Here is a 13,004-nt window from a genome sequence, read left to right as displayed (position 1 = left end):
GTTGTAAGTCCGTCCCCACTTTTCTTAGGGGCTGTTCACATATGACGTCACACAAGGGAGGGAGGGGGTCTCACAAAAATACTTATTTTTGGACTTTTTTTGGCTTTTTAATGTAGGAAAAAAAAAACAAACGAACGATGCTGAAGCAGGTAAAAAAGGATGTCGAGTACACCACTACTACATATTCAGCCTAGGTACTTGTGCATCCGTGTAACGAAAAATCTGAAAATCAAAAACTGCTAAAAACTACGGTCAGTTGTAGTTTGAAAGTCGTAGCACAAACAACCCGTATTTCGTGTGTGTGAAGAGAAAGAAGTTATTTGTGAAGGTAAGAACAAATGCAAATGATACTCAGAACTAATGTTCATTTGTAACATATTGAAAAATTGATTTGTAATTCTGTCGATACATCGAACAGTGTGGTCCATTTCATAATACACAACAATGGAACTTAGCACGAATGAAAGCAGCATGCAAATTATGGATTTGGGTTTTCATTGTCTGGAGAACTGTTTAAGACACTTGACCATTGAAGAACTTCTGAACGTTGCCGATTCCAATAAGGAAATGAGAGACACAGCCAGATACGTCTTCAAACGGATGCATGGTCGGAACTTGGTGCATTTCATCGAAGTATTAAAATTTCGGAATGGCGATGATGAGCGCACCTGTGAATGTTGCCGGGGACGATTCTTCGGTCGCCTTCGTTCGTCTGACAAAACTATAGAAATTCGCCAATTGAAATTGGGATTACAATTTTTGCGCTGTTTCGGCGATCTATTTTCTGAAATTGAATTCCGGTTTTGTTTTAGACAAGTTCAACCTTCTTCGTCGCATTGTCAGTCTAGGCAAAGTGAACTTATTCAATTTCATAGAGCTCATGAATGGGAACCTCTACTCATCGGATATATAAACGAGTATTGCAGCGAGTCTTTGACCAAAATCGAATTTTATGGAAAAGATTCCAAAGATTATTCGAGCCATGACTTGATCAAACTAACAAAACCATTTGTAAAAGTTGAAAAACTGATATGCGACGTGTTTTTCCTAGCTAAAAAGAAATTGCACGAATTATTCCCGAAACTACGTGAACTAGAATTAAGAAGCGTTTGCTTTAGTGAAGATATGCCACCTTTGGACAATGAATACATAGCAAACTGTTTCCCTTATCTGGAACATTTGACGATTAACTTGAGTGACATGAACAAATGTAACAGAAAAAATTTTGCGATCGCATTGCGTTTGAATCCTCAAATTAAAACTTTAGCGGGCAACATATGGTTCGAAGTGCTGTTCGACGCCGACAATTTTCATTTTTGGAATGGAAACGAAGATTTCCAAAATCTGGAAAAATTACAACTCAAAATAAGACTACACGCAAATCCTAAGCTGCGCGATATTCTCATGAAACCGGTCAGCGAAGATTTACATTTCAAAAATCTGAAGGAGTTAAACGTTGATTTTGGCACTGACGTCTACGATGACACAGTATGGACATTTCTGTTTTTTTGCGATAAGCTCGAATCATTGACAATTTCTTCCAATTGTGAACTTCGACAATTTTCCAATTTATTGAATAAACATCCGACTGTGAAAAAACTTGACATTGACAACTATGCTGACATAATGTCTTCTGATGATTGCTTAAGGATTTCGAGAGCATTCCCATTGCTGGAGGAGATTTTATTCGGTGTGGAACCTGACGATTTCGTTGCAGCAATTGAGATGTTTCCTTCTTTAAAATGTTTCAAGTATTTGGAATGGAAAGAGAAGAGCTGTGACGTCATAAATAGGTTACGTCCGCTTAACGGTTGGTCAGTTTCAAATACAAATGCAATATATAACACTCGCTTAATTGAAGGGAAGCGTCACAGTTAAACCGATTGCGAAAACTTTAATAAATACACAAAGCACCGATAACCGCAACACACTATGCTGGCGCCTGTGTGCAAAACCTTTGTTGCCTAAATCATTAATTAATTCCTGCAACGAAATAACTCCTATTTTTTGCATAAAATTCATAAAATCTTCAACAGAAATCTTGTTTTGATGTCTTCTTCTTTAACTGTACTGAGAGTTCCTCAATAAAATTTAACGTACAGCTGCTAGGAGTAATGAATGCACGACGAAAATATTTGTTCCTAGTTATAAGCCACAACAAACTAATTTGTTTAAAGATTTTCGATTGAGAAAAATAAAATTGATTTTGAAGTAATCGATTACAATGTTATCATTCAAGTCCCTTGCCCCGTGGTATACATACACAAATTCGAATACCTGAGTAATGGAAAAACTTTTGTGCCTCAGGAGTGGGTGGAAGTGCACTTTCTCTGATGGCATGAAAGTTTATCATGCCAAGATGACTTGTCCCGTCTGCTTTGGAACAGTGTCTCCTCAAACTAAAGAAAAAGAACCAGGAGAACCAGGAAATGGCATCTGACTTCTTGTCAGTGATACGCCAAATGAAAAGTATTTACAATCATGGGCGCGCGTTAGCATAGCGCCCGTGACGCAAGTCCTATTACTAGAAAAAATTAAAAAAAAAAATTTTGTCGTAGGCTGCAGAACCATATATACAGCAAATATTGAAGTTCTACAATTCAACTCCAAATGACCCCAAATTAGCTTCAAGCGTCCGTACGAGTTCAACGAGCTATCACACGTTCTTGTAGCTTAAAATTTGGCCACGCAATAAATCTTCCAAGAAGCCCTATCTCCATACATTTTGGTCAATTTCAGTACTTCAAACGAAATGAAAAAATCCTACGTTACTTTGTTAGTCCGTCCGTTCGTCCGTCCGGCCGTCCGTGTTTCCAGTTAGAGCCTATCTCCTAAAGTCTTCTTTAGAATTTCTTGAAATTTTGGGAGTAGATTCTAGTCGTCATTCTAAGACATTCCAGAAAAAAAAATTTGGGGGGAACGGGCCTCGTTTGGGAGCTAGCGCTCCTCGAAGTTCCCATATAAGCCCCATATAAGAACACTTTTATGTGTGTGTGTGTGTGTGTGGATGTGTATGGTAGAACAAATTTGTTCGCTTTTGGTAAGCTCTGCTCACCTCAAACTTTTTTCCTAAATTTAGTGTTTTTTCAATTTTTCAAATTTTTAAAATTTTTTTAAAATTTTCAAAATTTTTCAAAATTTTCAAAATTTTTCAAATTTTTTAATCTACTAATTCTTCCAAAAGAACTGATATCAGTCAAAAACACTCAAAAGAGTAAAAGTGACGCAAGTCCCTGTGCATACTTCCGGAACAACTGATATCGCTGGGGGTGACGCATTCTCACTTTGTGACGCAAAATTTTTTTGGTAAAATTTTGTTTCTAGAATTTCTTTGGTCAAATTTTTGCTGTTACAGTTTTTGCGTACAAGCGTACGCGTTTTGGAAGTATGCACAGGGACTTGCGTCACTTTTACTCTTTTGAGTGTTTTTGACTGATACCGATCGACAACAAAAAAGTTTATGAAAATCGGATAACCGAATCGTGAGATGACCCCATGTTGTGAACCAGAAACAAGGCGCCAATCAGTTTTTGATTGGATTTAGGCGATTTTGCTTTATTATGTTTATGAAATTCGGTTGACGGAGCGTGAGCTATACGTTAGTGAAGGGCCGTGACGCAAGTCCGTTCACACTGAAAAATGTGTCAAAAATTTTCTCCGCAGGACTAAGGAACATACACGAACTTTTTGACTTTTCCCCCTTCACTCCTGCTACTCCCCACTTATTGTATTCGTAATCTAGGCGTCCATACGAGTTCAACGAGCTGTCACACACCACAAAATGTTTTGATTTGGCCGAGATATTAATTTTTAAAACTTTTAATTATGTATTTGAAATCTCAATACCGGTTTTAATACAACAAAACAACAAACAACCAAAAAAATCTGCGTCGCAAAGTGGCAGATGGGAACAGACCAGCAAGAAAATTTATCTGCCACATGCGACGCAGATTTTTTTGGTAAAATTTTTGTTGTTTCCAGTCAAATTTTTTTTGGGAAAAATTATTTGGCAGATGATGGAGGAAAACTAAGCCAGCTTGTTTGAACTAAAATTGGGTGTAAAATTTAATTTTTGCGTAACGAAGCTGAGAGCGTCAACTCTAGCGATATCATTCATTTTAGAAATTGGACCTCAAAGACTGCGTCACACTTTTCTCGAAGAGATTTTTGTTGGGAATATCAGTCGTTTTAGAAGTGTAGTCGTTTTAGACAGTTCTAATTCAAAAATTTGACGAGATTTGAAAATTTGACGAAAATCGAAAATTTGACGAAAATCAAAAATTTGTCGGAAATCCCCTCTGTGCCCCTCTGTGGTACTTTGCCGAAGAAAGTAACTCTCTATCTCCCATAAGCCAAAAAATATTAGTCTACTAAATTACTAGTTTCCGAGATCGACCGTCGATAGATAGACAGAAACATACAGAGTAAGTTGAAAGATTTTGATTGTTTGGAAAAAGTCAATTTGGTGTATTTTGAATAGGTTTTTTATAGTCTAAAGGGCATAAACTAATGTGTTCGGCTATACATAGCTGCCGCGTCTCAAAAAAAATTTCTTCGTTATTTTTTTGGGGGTTAGACGGCGTCAAGTCCTCCGCTATCGCTCCGGACATGATTCTCTTAAATTTGTTGTTACATTGCTTGCCATATATATTCAGGCCAAATAAGCAAATTAAATCTTAAATTTTCCAACAAAAATATAATTTAAATTTTTCGGTATTAATACCGGTATTTTTTGGTCAAAACCGGTATTCGGTGTTGGGGTCTACCGGTACAACTTGTCAGTAAAATGAATAATAATTGACGTTTGTCTAAATGTGTCAACAAACTAAAACATGGCGCATAACATTTTCAGTCAATTTGTCGAGGCTTACAGTACAAGTACTCTAGATCCAAGTACTTACCTGGTAAGCTAATTGAATGTTCCGTTGAATGTATTTCTTATAGTAACGCCTTGCTTTACAACTGTTACAACCAGAACATCCAGTCAACAATGACTCTGAGAGACGGAGATCCGGCCATAGGTTCCGGAGAAATTTGCAGCACAATGCGATCAGCCGGCATCTCCATTCGCGAAACTGATAAGATATTTTGTGATGAGAATGGGGTTTCATCAATTGCATCAATCTGCTGCACAGTCGGCGGAAAGAAAGGCGTGCTAATTGCGCATATTGTTGGACCGAAGATAGAGCAGCTCCTAGTGCATTATTAAGGTAATTAAACAGGTCGTCGAGGACCTTATTTCGAACGCACTAGGGTCATTTGAAACAATGTGCTCTTCATTCAATAGCTTCATTCGGTATGTAACCTTGTCCATTTCGTGTAAAATTAGGGAACGGTGTCCCTGAAATGAATTTAATTGGCGTCTTTCGGGTCCTAAGAAGCAACTTTTGTTCGAACAGAAGGGAGGCGCGACGAAAGCGCGTCTGCATATACACAGAGCAATTTATTTTCATAAGATTTGGTCACATTCTGCAAAAATATGTGAAAATGTCATTCGATACGACAATAGTAGATGAGATAAGGAGGAAACAAGCTCCTTGGCCCAAGGACGAAAAAAGTCACGTTACGAAAAGTAACGTCACTTCACGAAAGTACCGGAAAACCACCGGAAAGTCACAGAAAATTTGACTCTATTTGACAGTTGTCGACTATAATCACTTTCGCTTGAAGCAACGTAGCTCTGGCACAAATCGACCAAAACAGAATTCTGGTCACCCTATTGTTTCGATCGTTTTACCTCACGCAGGGTAAAAATTGTGTTTTCATCCTTGGGCATAAATTACGGAATTTTTCTCGTAATCTAGGCCCTCAAGCATGAAAAGTTGTATACGTATCTGTGTGGACGGTTATTTTAGGCAATTTAGGCAATAACTATTTCATCGCTTACCACATCCATCGCATAAAAACGATAAAAACCTAAACATATCATAACACCGGGGGGTCTATTGTGTTGGTGCATGCGGAAAAATTAAATCATTCGAACAAAGGCGTGTAACATACAGAAAATGCGTCGACTATATACATGGTCACAGTACGGGCACTTTACCATAAAAATTGTCGTAAAATACCATCGATTTTAGGCAATTGCCAAAGACAATTAAAAGTTACTATAACAGAAAATCGTTGTTGACGAAAACTATAACATTCAGAAAATTGAAAAACGATTCGATGTTTTTGAACGACATTCAACGGCTGGTACAAAAATCAAAAATGTTCTAAGTAGCGACAATAAAAATTGTTCTAAGTTACACCCCTGCGTACATGGTCCATGTATACATAAGCGCATGTGTACATAACAATGAGATGCGTAATCTTGTTAAAGGGGATTCGAGTCCATAAATATACGTAGCAATGAAGAAAAAATGACCATTTAAGATTAGTCTCGTCGTCGTCGTCGTCGTCGTCGTCATCATCAGTAGTTCAGATTCGTCACGTTCGCTGAATAAATCGTTTTGATACAGCAAAGTGCTCGGCTTTGAAGCAATTTCATTTTTTGCATGTGAAAATAACTTAGAAATTGAATTCAATAAATGTGACAACAAAGGAAAACGGGAAATCGAAAGGTGAGACGTCCATTTTGTTTGCAAATGAAAACTGTACGAAGAACATCCGTGTCTTTAGCCCCGTACGAATTACAAAGGGGCTTATAGGATTACGATGCCGTGTGTAATTGATGGAATTCGAAGCAGACGGTAAGGGCAAAATGTTTGCCTATGTTCATAGATGACGAATCCGCAATAAAAATTTTGTCTGTCCGTCTGTCTGTCACGTCGATATCTTGAGTAAATCAAATTTCAATTTTTTTTTTCTCTGAAAGATAGTCGAAATAGTGAGGCTAAGTTCGAAGATGGGCATATTGGGGCGTGCCTTCGTGAGTTAGGGCCGCCTAAGTGCTTTAAGGTCTTTTGGGGATATTTACGGCCAAAAAAAACGATGTAAACGATGTAAACGACGAATGAAACGGCAAATGATAGGTATTGTCGATACCGATCCAGGAAAAAAAAGTTTTTTTAAATCGGGTGAGTGGACCGTAAGTTAGGGCCTTAGAAGTGAAAGGCTACTCGGCCCTAAGTGTATTTTGCATATACCTCGAGTAAATTTCATCCTTTTTTTCGTAATTTTTGTTTCATTTGAAAGGTAATCGAAGCCCGAATATAATGTGGCGAAGATCGTTTTAAATTTGGGTCCTTGGACTGAGGCCGCTCCTCGGCCCTAAGTGTATTTTGCATATAAATCGAGTAAATCTCATCCAATTTTCCTAAATTTTGTTTCATTTGAAAGGTAATCGAACACCGAATAGAATGTTGTTGAAAAAAATTTAAAATTTGGGTCCTTGGACTAAGGCCGCTCCACGGCCCTAAGTGTGTTTTGCATATAACTCGAGTAAATTTGATCCGATTTTCCTAATTTTTGTTTCATTTGCCGGAAAAAAAAATTAAATTTGGGTCGTTGGACTAAGGCCGTAACTAGGCCCTAGGCCACTCAATAAATTAAAATTTTAGGTCAACTTGAAATTTGTGTTACATTTGAAAGGAACGTCGTACGGGGCTTCGTAATTGCGCTATGCGCAATTTCTAAGATGTACACTGTTCTGATGGCTCGTTTTTATAATAATCCACCCTCTTCCTGCGTAGAAATAGAGAATGTGTATCGCCTATTCGTTTATCGGCAGTGTTTTTATATAAAACTATAGACATTTCGCTCCAACGCACTACAATCACGATTGATCATGGTGACAGCTGTCAAATAGAGTACTATTTTGTGGGGGAAATATTTACTAATTTTTTTACACTGTAACAGTTTGTATAATACACTGTCCTAGTTTCAGTACTCTATTACGAGAGCCGCTTAAGATTGAAGTGAGTTTATTGCTGTTATAATTGACAACAACTCAAGTGTCATATTTCTGTCAATATTTTCATCAAAGGAAAAATTTTCCAACGAAATCATATTGGATAGATTTCCATGTATAAGTGGAAAGTATATGGTTCTTTATATAGTAAAAAACATGTTAAAAAATTGAAGTACTAGATTTGAATTCAACCTAAAACTGTGATCGATGGAAGTAATAGACCCGATAATAATTTTGGTCATATGCTTGCCGTATGTAACAGGGTAATCACATTTAAAATTCTATTGGTGCTTTAGCTGGGATTTAAGATCACTAACTTCATCAAATTTCACGCAAGTCATTCTACAAAAAGGATATTTTCTTCCATTTGACGTGTTCACCTATTGGAGTAAGAGAATTTGCTACAATTCTGTTTGTATAGTTTACATCCGGATCTATTACTTCTTTTAGTTCGAGATTGACTTCAAATCTTTTACTTCATTTGTTGTAAGATGTTTTTTGTGATATATCGGACCATATCACCCAAAGATTTTCGTTTATTTCTGAAGCCTTTATCGATAACAGATGACAACCGGCCTTATCAGGTCCAGGTTCTATGTGTTTTTGTTTCAAATCTAAGGTTTCAAACGGCACATTTGGGAGCTTGTTGAAGTCTCTTTCGAGTGATCCGGCCAATCGTTTACTTGTTAAATAATGTTACTGAAAAATGTTTCTTTCAAGCTATCAAAGCGTCGTCCATTGGAATGACAGTTGGCGTCTTTCCAACGTTCCGTCTATCTCGCCACAGGCGTACCAACTTATCATTTCTCTGGTTCACAGAGCCGCCCCTTGAAATGTATGAAACTTTGTGTGGCATCTCACCATCCAATACTGTTTTTGTTCGATTTGAGGTTAGACCTGTTCAAATGACAACTTATTTGACACATTGACAATGATCTATTTTTCGTTAAAATTTTCGTCAACCTGAAAGTTGAGGTTAAGTTACATTCTGTGTATGAAATTTGAAATTTCAAAATGACCTTGGAACAAACCTATGGCTCTCGTTAGTTTTAGGCTTGTAAAACATCGTTTTCACGATGGAGCAGACCTATAGTGGCTCTGCTGTTTGGAAACTAAAGTTGAATAGCGCATCGCTCTTGTTGACGTTTTCACCCCTTTTTCTTCAAATTTTCTTCAGCTGAATATGGCGCTTTTGTAGTTTTCACGGTAAACTAGTACGTCGCTTCATGCCCTATTCACATCAGTAGTCCGTTTTCCAGCCGTTTACTTGACCGTCGGAATTAATACAACTCAAACGTGATCTAAACAAAACGTCATGAAACGTCACGTAACCGGATAGCTAAACTGAGGCAAAACGGACGACTTTGAATTAATCTTAAAGCTCAAATGCCAAAGATATTTGGTTTTGTAATGTTCTATTACCATTTTCAAGCACATTTCGTCGCATAAAATTACTTCAGCCTTACGAGTCGGCGCCCCTGTGTATCAGTGAATGACTGCTTCTACTTAGAGATCTCTTTGGTTTGCAAAACTGATGACAGCATAACACATTGCGCTCTATTTTCTGGTGATATAACTTGACTCTGGTAAAATCGAATGTCGCAAACTTCACACTCGTTGTAATTTCTTCTTTTTCTTCCCTTTCGTTTTTTGGGAATCCGTTGCAAACTACTAAGGCAAAATAAATAATAAAAATGCAAAATTCATCTCATTTTCCTTTTTTTCCATTCCGTTTCAGATAACCGTCACCATCACCATCAGCCGCTGATTTAAATATACAAAAGTTACTCGATATATTCAAAATAAATTAATTTTCATTCCACACACACTTGATAGAGTACTATTTTGTATGAAAAAAGTGTCCGAATTTTTTTACAGTGCCAAATTTTGTTCAATACACTGTCCAGTTTCAGTACTCTGTTTAGAGTCCCACTCATGCTTGAAGTGCGTTGGTAAATATCAGACCTCCCACATGTCCGATTTGTCCGACTTTTTCAACATTTGTCCGACTTTGTCCGATTTGTCCTACTTGTCCGACTTTTTCACCAAAAATTGTCCAACTTTGCCCGACTTTTCTTCAAAACTAAGAATTTATGAAGGTAAAGTATTTTTCTTCCAAATTAAATTTATTGAAGACATTGAAAGCTTCCGCTCGCGTGTTTACATTATTTATAAAATTGACATAATAGACTACTGCTCACGTGAGAGTCGATGTAAAAGTTAGAAGAGTGTACGTTGACTCAGTCAGAGGTGAACGATAGCAAAAGTTTTTAACTTATTATTCATAATTTGTATACCGCTAGGGATGTTGCTGAACCATGGTTGAGTAACAAAACTTTAGGAACTAACGGACATCTGTTTGAATGTCTCCAAATTTCACACAAATATCCACAATATTCCGAAAGACTTGCTAAAGATGTTTTATTTCATAGCTCAGCATCCTGAGGAGCTATGGCTGTAAACAGAACTTAAGTTACACCGTATGTAACCCGAATGATTTTAATTCAATTTCTTAAACATTTTTATAGTCTACCTATAACTTGTAAGTTAAAAGTACGACTACGACTTATCGACGTTTCTTTGATGGCAAAAGTTTTTTCGACATTTCTTTAAGTATATAGTCATGTATTTTAATTTTTTTTTTTTGATATACGGTACCGTGTATTCTATAGAACTCTTTGATCGAGTAGTTTTTAGAAAGACTCGCTGGCAAAAAGTCCGACTTTGTCCTATTTTTTCGCGAAAAATGTCCGATTTTGTCCGACTTTTTAGCGAAAAATGCCCGATTTGTTTTACGTCGGACACCCCCAAACACAGTGGGACGTCTGGTAAATATTATTTTAATAAATTACCGAGAGGAGAGTGCAACAGGGAAAAAAATCGAAAAATGGTTTGTCAAGATTCGGCTGGGATAATGGGAAAATATATTAAGAGTGTAAAAGGGCTTGATGTAGATCTACAAAATGCTTCTTGTTATACGAAAATTTCAAGAAAAAAGCATGGCCGGGAACATTTATTGCTGATTTATCGTGGTGAGGCAATAGTTTTGAACTGCAAAGTGTTCCAAATATCTAGTCTCAAGGAGTAATTATCATGATTCGTAACTTCGTATTTACACACCAAGGAGGAAAAAAATCCCAAAACACAGAGGTATCGACAATTCGATTTTCAGGTGTGTGCAGTCACACATACCCCCACCTACAGAAACAACAATACAGGGAAACGTTTTTGCGAACTAATTGTTATACATTTTGTGTAGGCCTCGTCGTAGATTCAATTTTTGGAAAGGGAACAGCAAAAAATTGAAAAATAAGGTGAAATAACCCATCCTAGTGTGCACTGAAAGTTAGTAAAGAAATTTCAACATCACTGCCACTTGAGACGCAAATTTCTTTTTGTAAAATTTTCTTTCACAAATTTTTTGGGTCTATGCATCACCCTCAGCGATATCAGTTATTTTGTAAGTAAGATAAAGGACTTGCGTCACATTTATCCTTTAAGGGTTTTTTGACTGATACCACTTAACAGCATTTTTTTTGGCATTTTTGTGGATTTTTTTGTACATATTATGTAACGATTTTGGTAACCTGTTGGTGGTACCAGGCGATCTATTGTTTAAAGTACTTTCATCCTCTATCTGTTGATTTTTCTAATGTCGCAAAATCACTCTTATCTCTACATGTTGGTATGTGCATACCAACCACACACTAGTTTCGATCGTTTCAAATTATTGTAATAGGAGAGAAAACATTTTTTTTGTATTGTTATTAAGTATAGTGGTTAGAAGGGTGCAAATTATAGTGCTGCAAAAATGGCATATAATTCAATAACGGAATGTCTTAACAAACCTTTGAAATGTTTTTTGTGAAATTATGTTTAATAATAATAAGCAGAAATTCGTATGCGTTCTCAAGTTTTGTGTAAAAATAACACAAAACAAAAACCGGAGAAATTCGTTTGCACAAAAATACGTGTGGTTGAAAGAATAGAGAAACGTAAAACCGTTCTTGGTGGATGCGATTATTTGGTAACAAAATATTTGGAGTTTTTTTTTCGAGCATTTATTTACGGAGAGTTTCTGGTGTGTCAGTTTAGTCTGCAATTTTCTCACTTGAAAAACCATTCCAATATCGACAATGGAACAATTATTTATATCGTGAATGTGGTAGTCGAGGTATTGAAAAAAAAATCGATGAGCGAAAAAAAGCCTGAAGAAGAAGGAGAATTGATTGAATGAAGAAAAGAAATCGTTAGCACTGGTTATTCGAAAGGGTGAAAGTGTTTTGTTTACGTTGTCGGTTTTTTTTTCATTCCTTCTTTCGAATTTAAGCAGTTGAGTGAAAATAATGTGAAAGTTTATCAACTTATGGGGCTAGGGTTAGACCATTTCACACACAAAAAAAACGAAAAGAAAATTTGTATTGAATATTGATAATGTCAATGGAACATGTCATTACATTGGGAAATAGAAATTGCTAGATAAAAGTGTTATACGTGTTACGTGCTATACTAACAATTTGAATTGCATCACAAACGTCCTGACATTTCGAACAAAATTAAATTTTCGTCTTTCGTTTTAAACAACGAGAGAGGGATTGTTTTGAAAAACGACCTGACGAAAGCGGACCCAGTTTCGAGCGGATTTTTTTGTATATGTCCCGTCCCAGACATGTATTGGTCCCTAGAAGCCAAAAATATTTTTTTCAAAATTCGTCGTGTTGACAGTACAATTTACATTCATTCAAAGGAACCAATTTGCTTGTACAAAATAAGGAAACCAATAATTTTCATTCTGTTTCTTGAAGTATTCAATAACGACGTATTTAACGATAATAATATTAGATAATTAGTTGATTAAGTCGCAGAATCATTAAGGAAAACGCCGGATGCAAACTAAGGAAAACTGTACGAACAAAATGTCAGTTTCAAAAGAATCCAGGTTTGTAAAACTAAACAATTCAAATTACTCAACCTGTAAGTACAAAATGGACCTAATTCGAACTAAGCAATGAAATTTCGAGTGGTACAAAATGCAGTAGTTGCAGGTGCAAATGGTGTAGGAGGTGCAAATGGTGTAGGAGGTGCAAATGGTGTAGGAGGTGCAAATGGTGTAGCAGGTGCAAATGGTGTAGGAGGTGCAAATGGTGTAGCA

At 36.7% G+C, this 13,004-nt stretch overlaps 1 protein-coding gene across 1 annotated transcript; it reads left to right on the top strand.

Annotated features, from left to right (window-relative positions):
* The first annotated feature begins 271 nt into the window (after nucleotides 1-271).
* LOC119075790 lies at nucleotides 272-1,885 on the top strand. The gene is made up of 2 exons (XM_037182358.1): nucleotides 272-328; nucleotides 419-1,885. Exon 2 carries the CDS (start codon nucleotides 445-447, stop codon nucleotides 1,876-1,878), a length of 1,434 nt encoding a protein of 477 aa, XP_037038253.1. The 5' UTR covers nucleotides 272-328; nucleotides 419-444; the 3' UTR covers nucleotides 1,879-1,885.
* The last annotated feature ends 11,119 nt before the right edge of the window (nucleotides 1,886-13,004 follow it).

This window comes from Bradysia coprophila, unplaced genomic scaffold (genome assembly GCF_014529535.1).
Source record: "Bradysia coprophila strain Holo2 unplaced genomic scaffold, BU_Bcop_v1 contig_232, whole genome shotgun sequence".
NCBI classification, from domain to species: Eukaryota; Metazoa; Arthropoda; class Insecta; order Diptera; family Sciaridae; genus Bradysia; species Bradysia coprophila.
The sequence above is the reverse complement of the archived record's forward strand: the minus strand, read 5'-3'. Positions and strand labels throughout refer to the sequence as shown.

Bases quoted from the DNA above. Each gene is read 5' to 3' on its own strand.
- LOC119075790 (XM_037182358.1), top strand. From the start codon at position 445: ATGGAACTTAGCACGAATGAAAGCAGCATGCAAATTATGGATTTGGGT.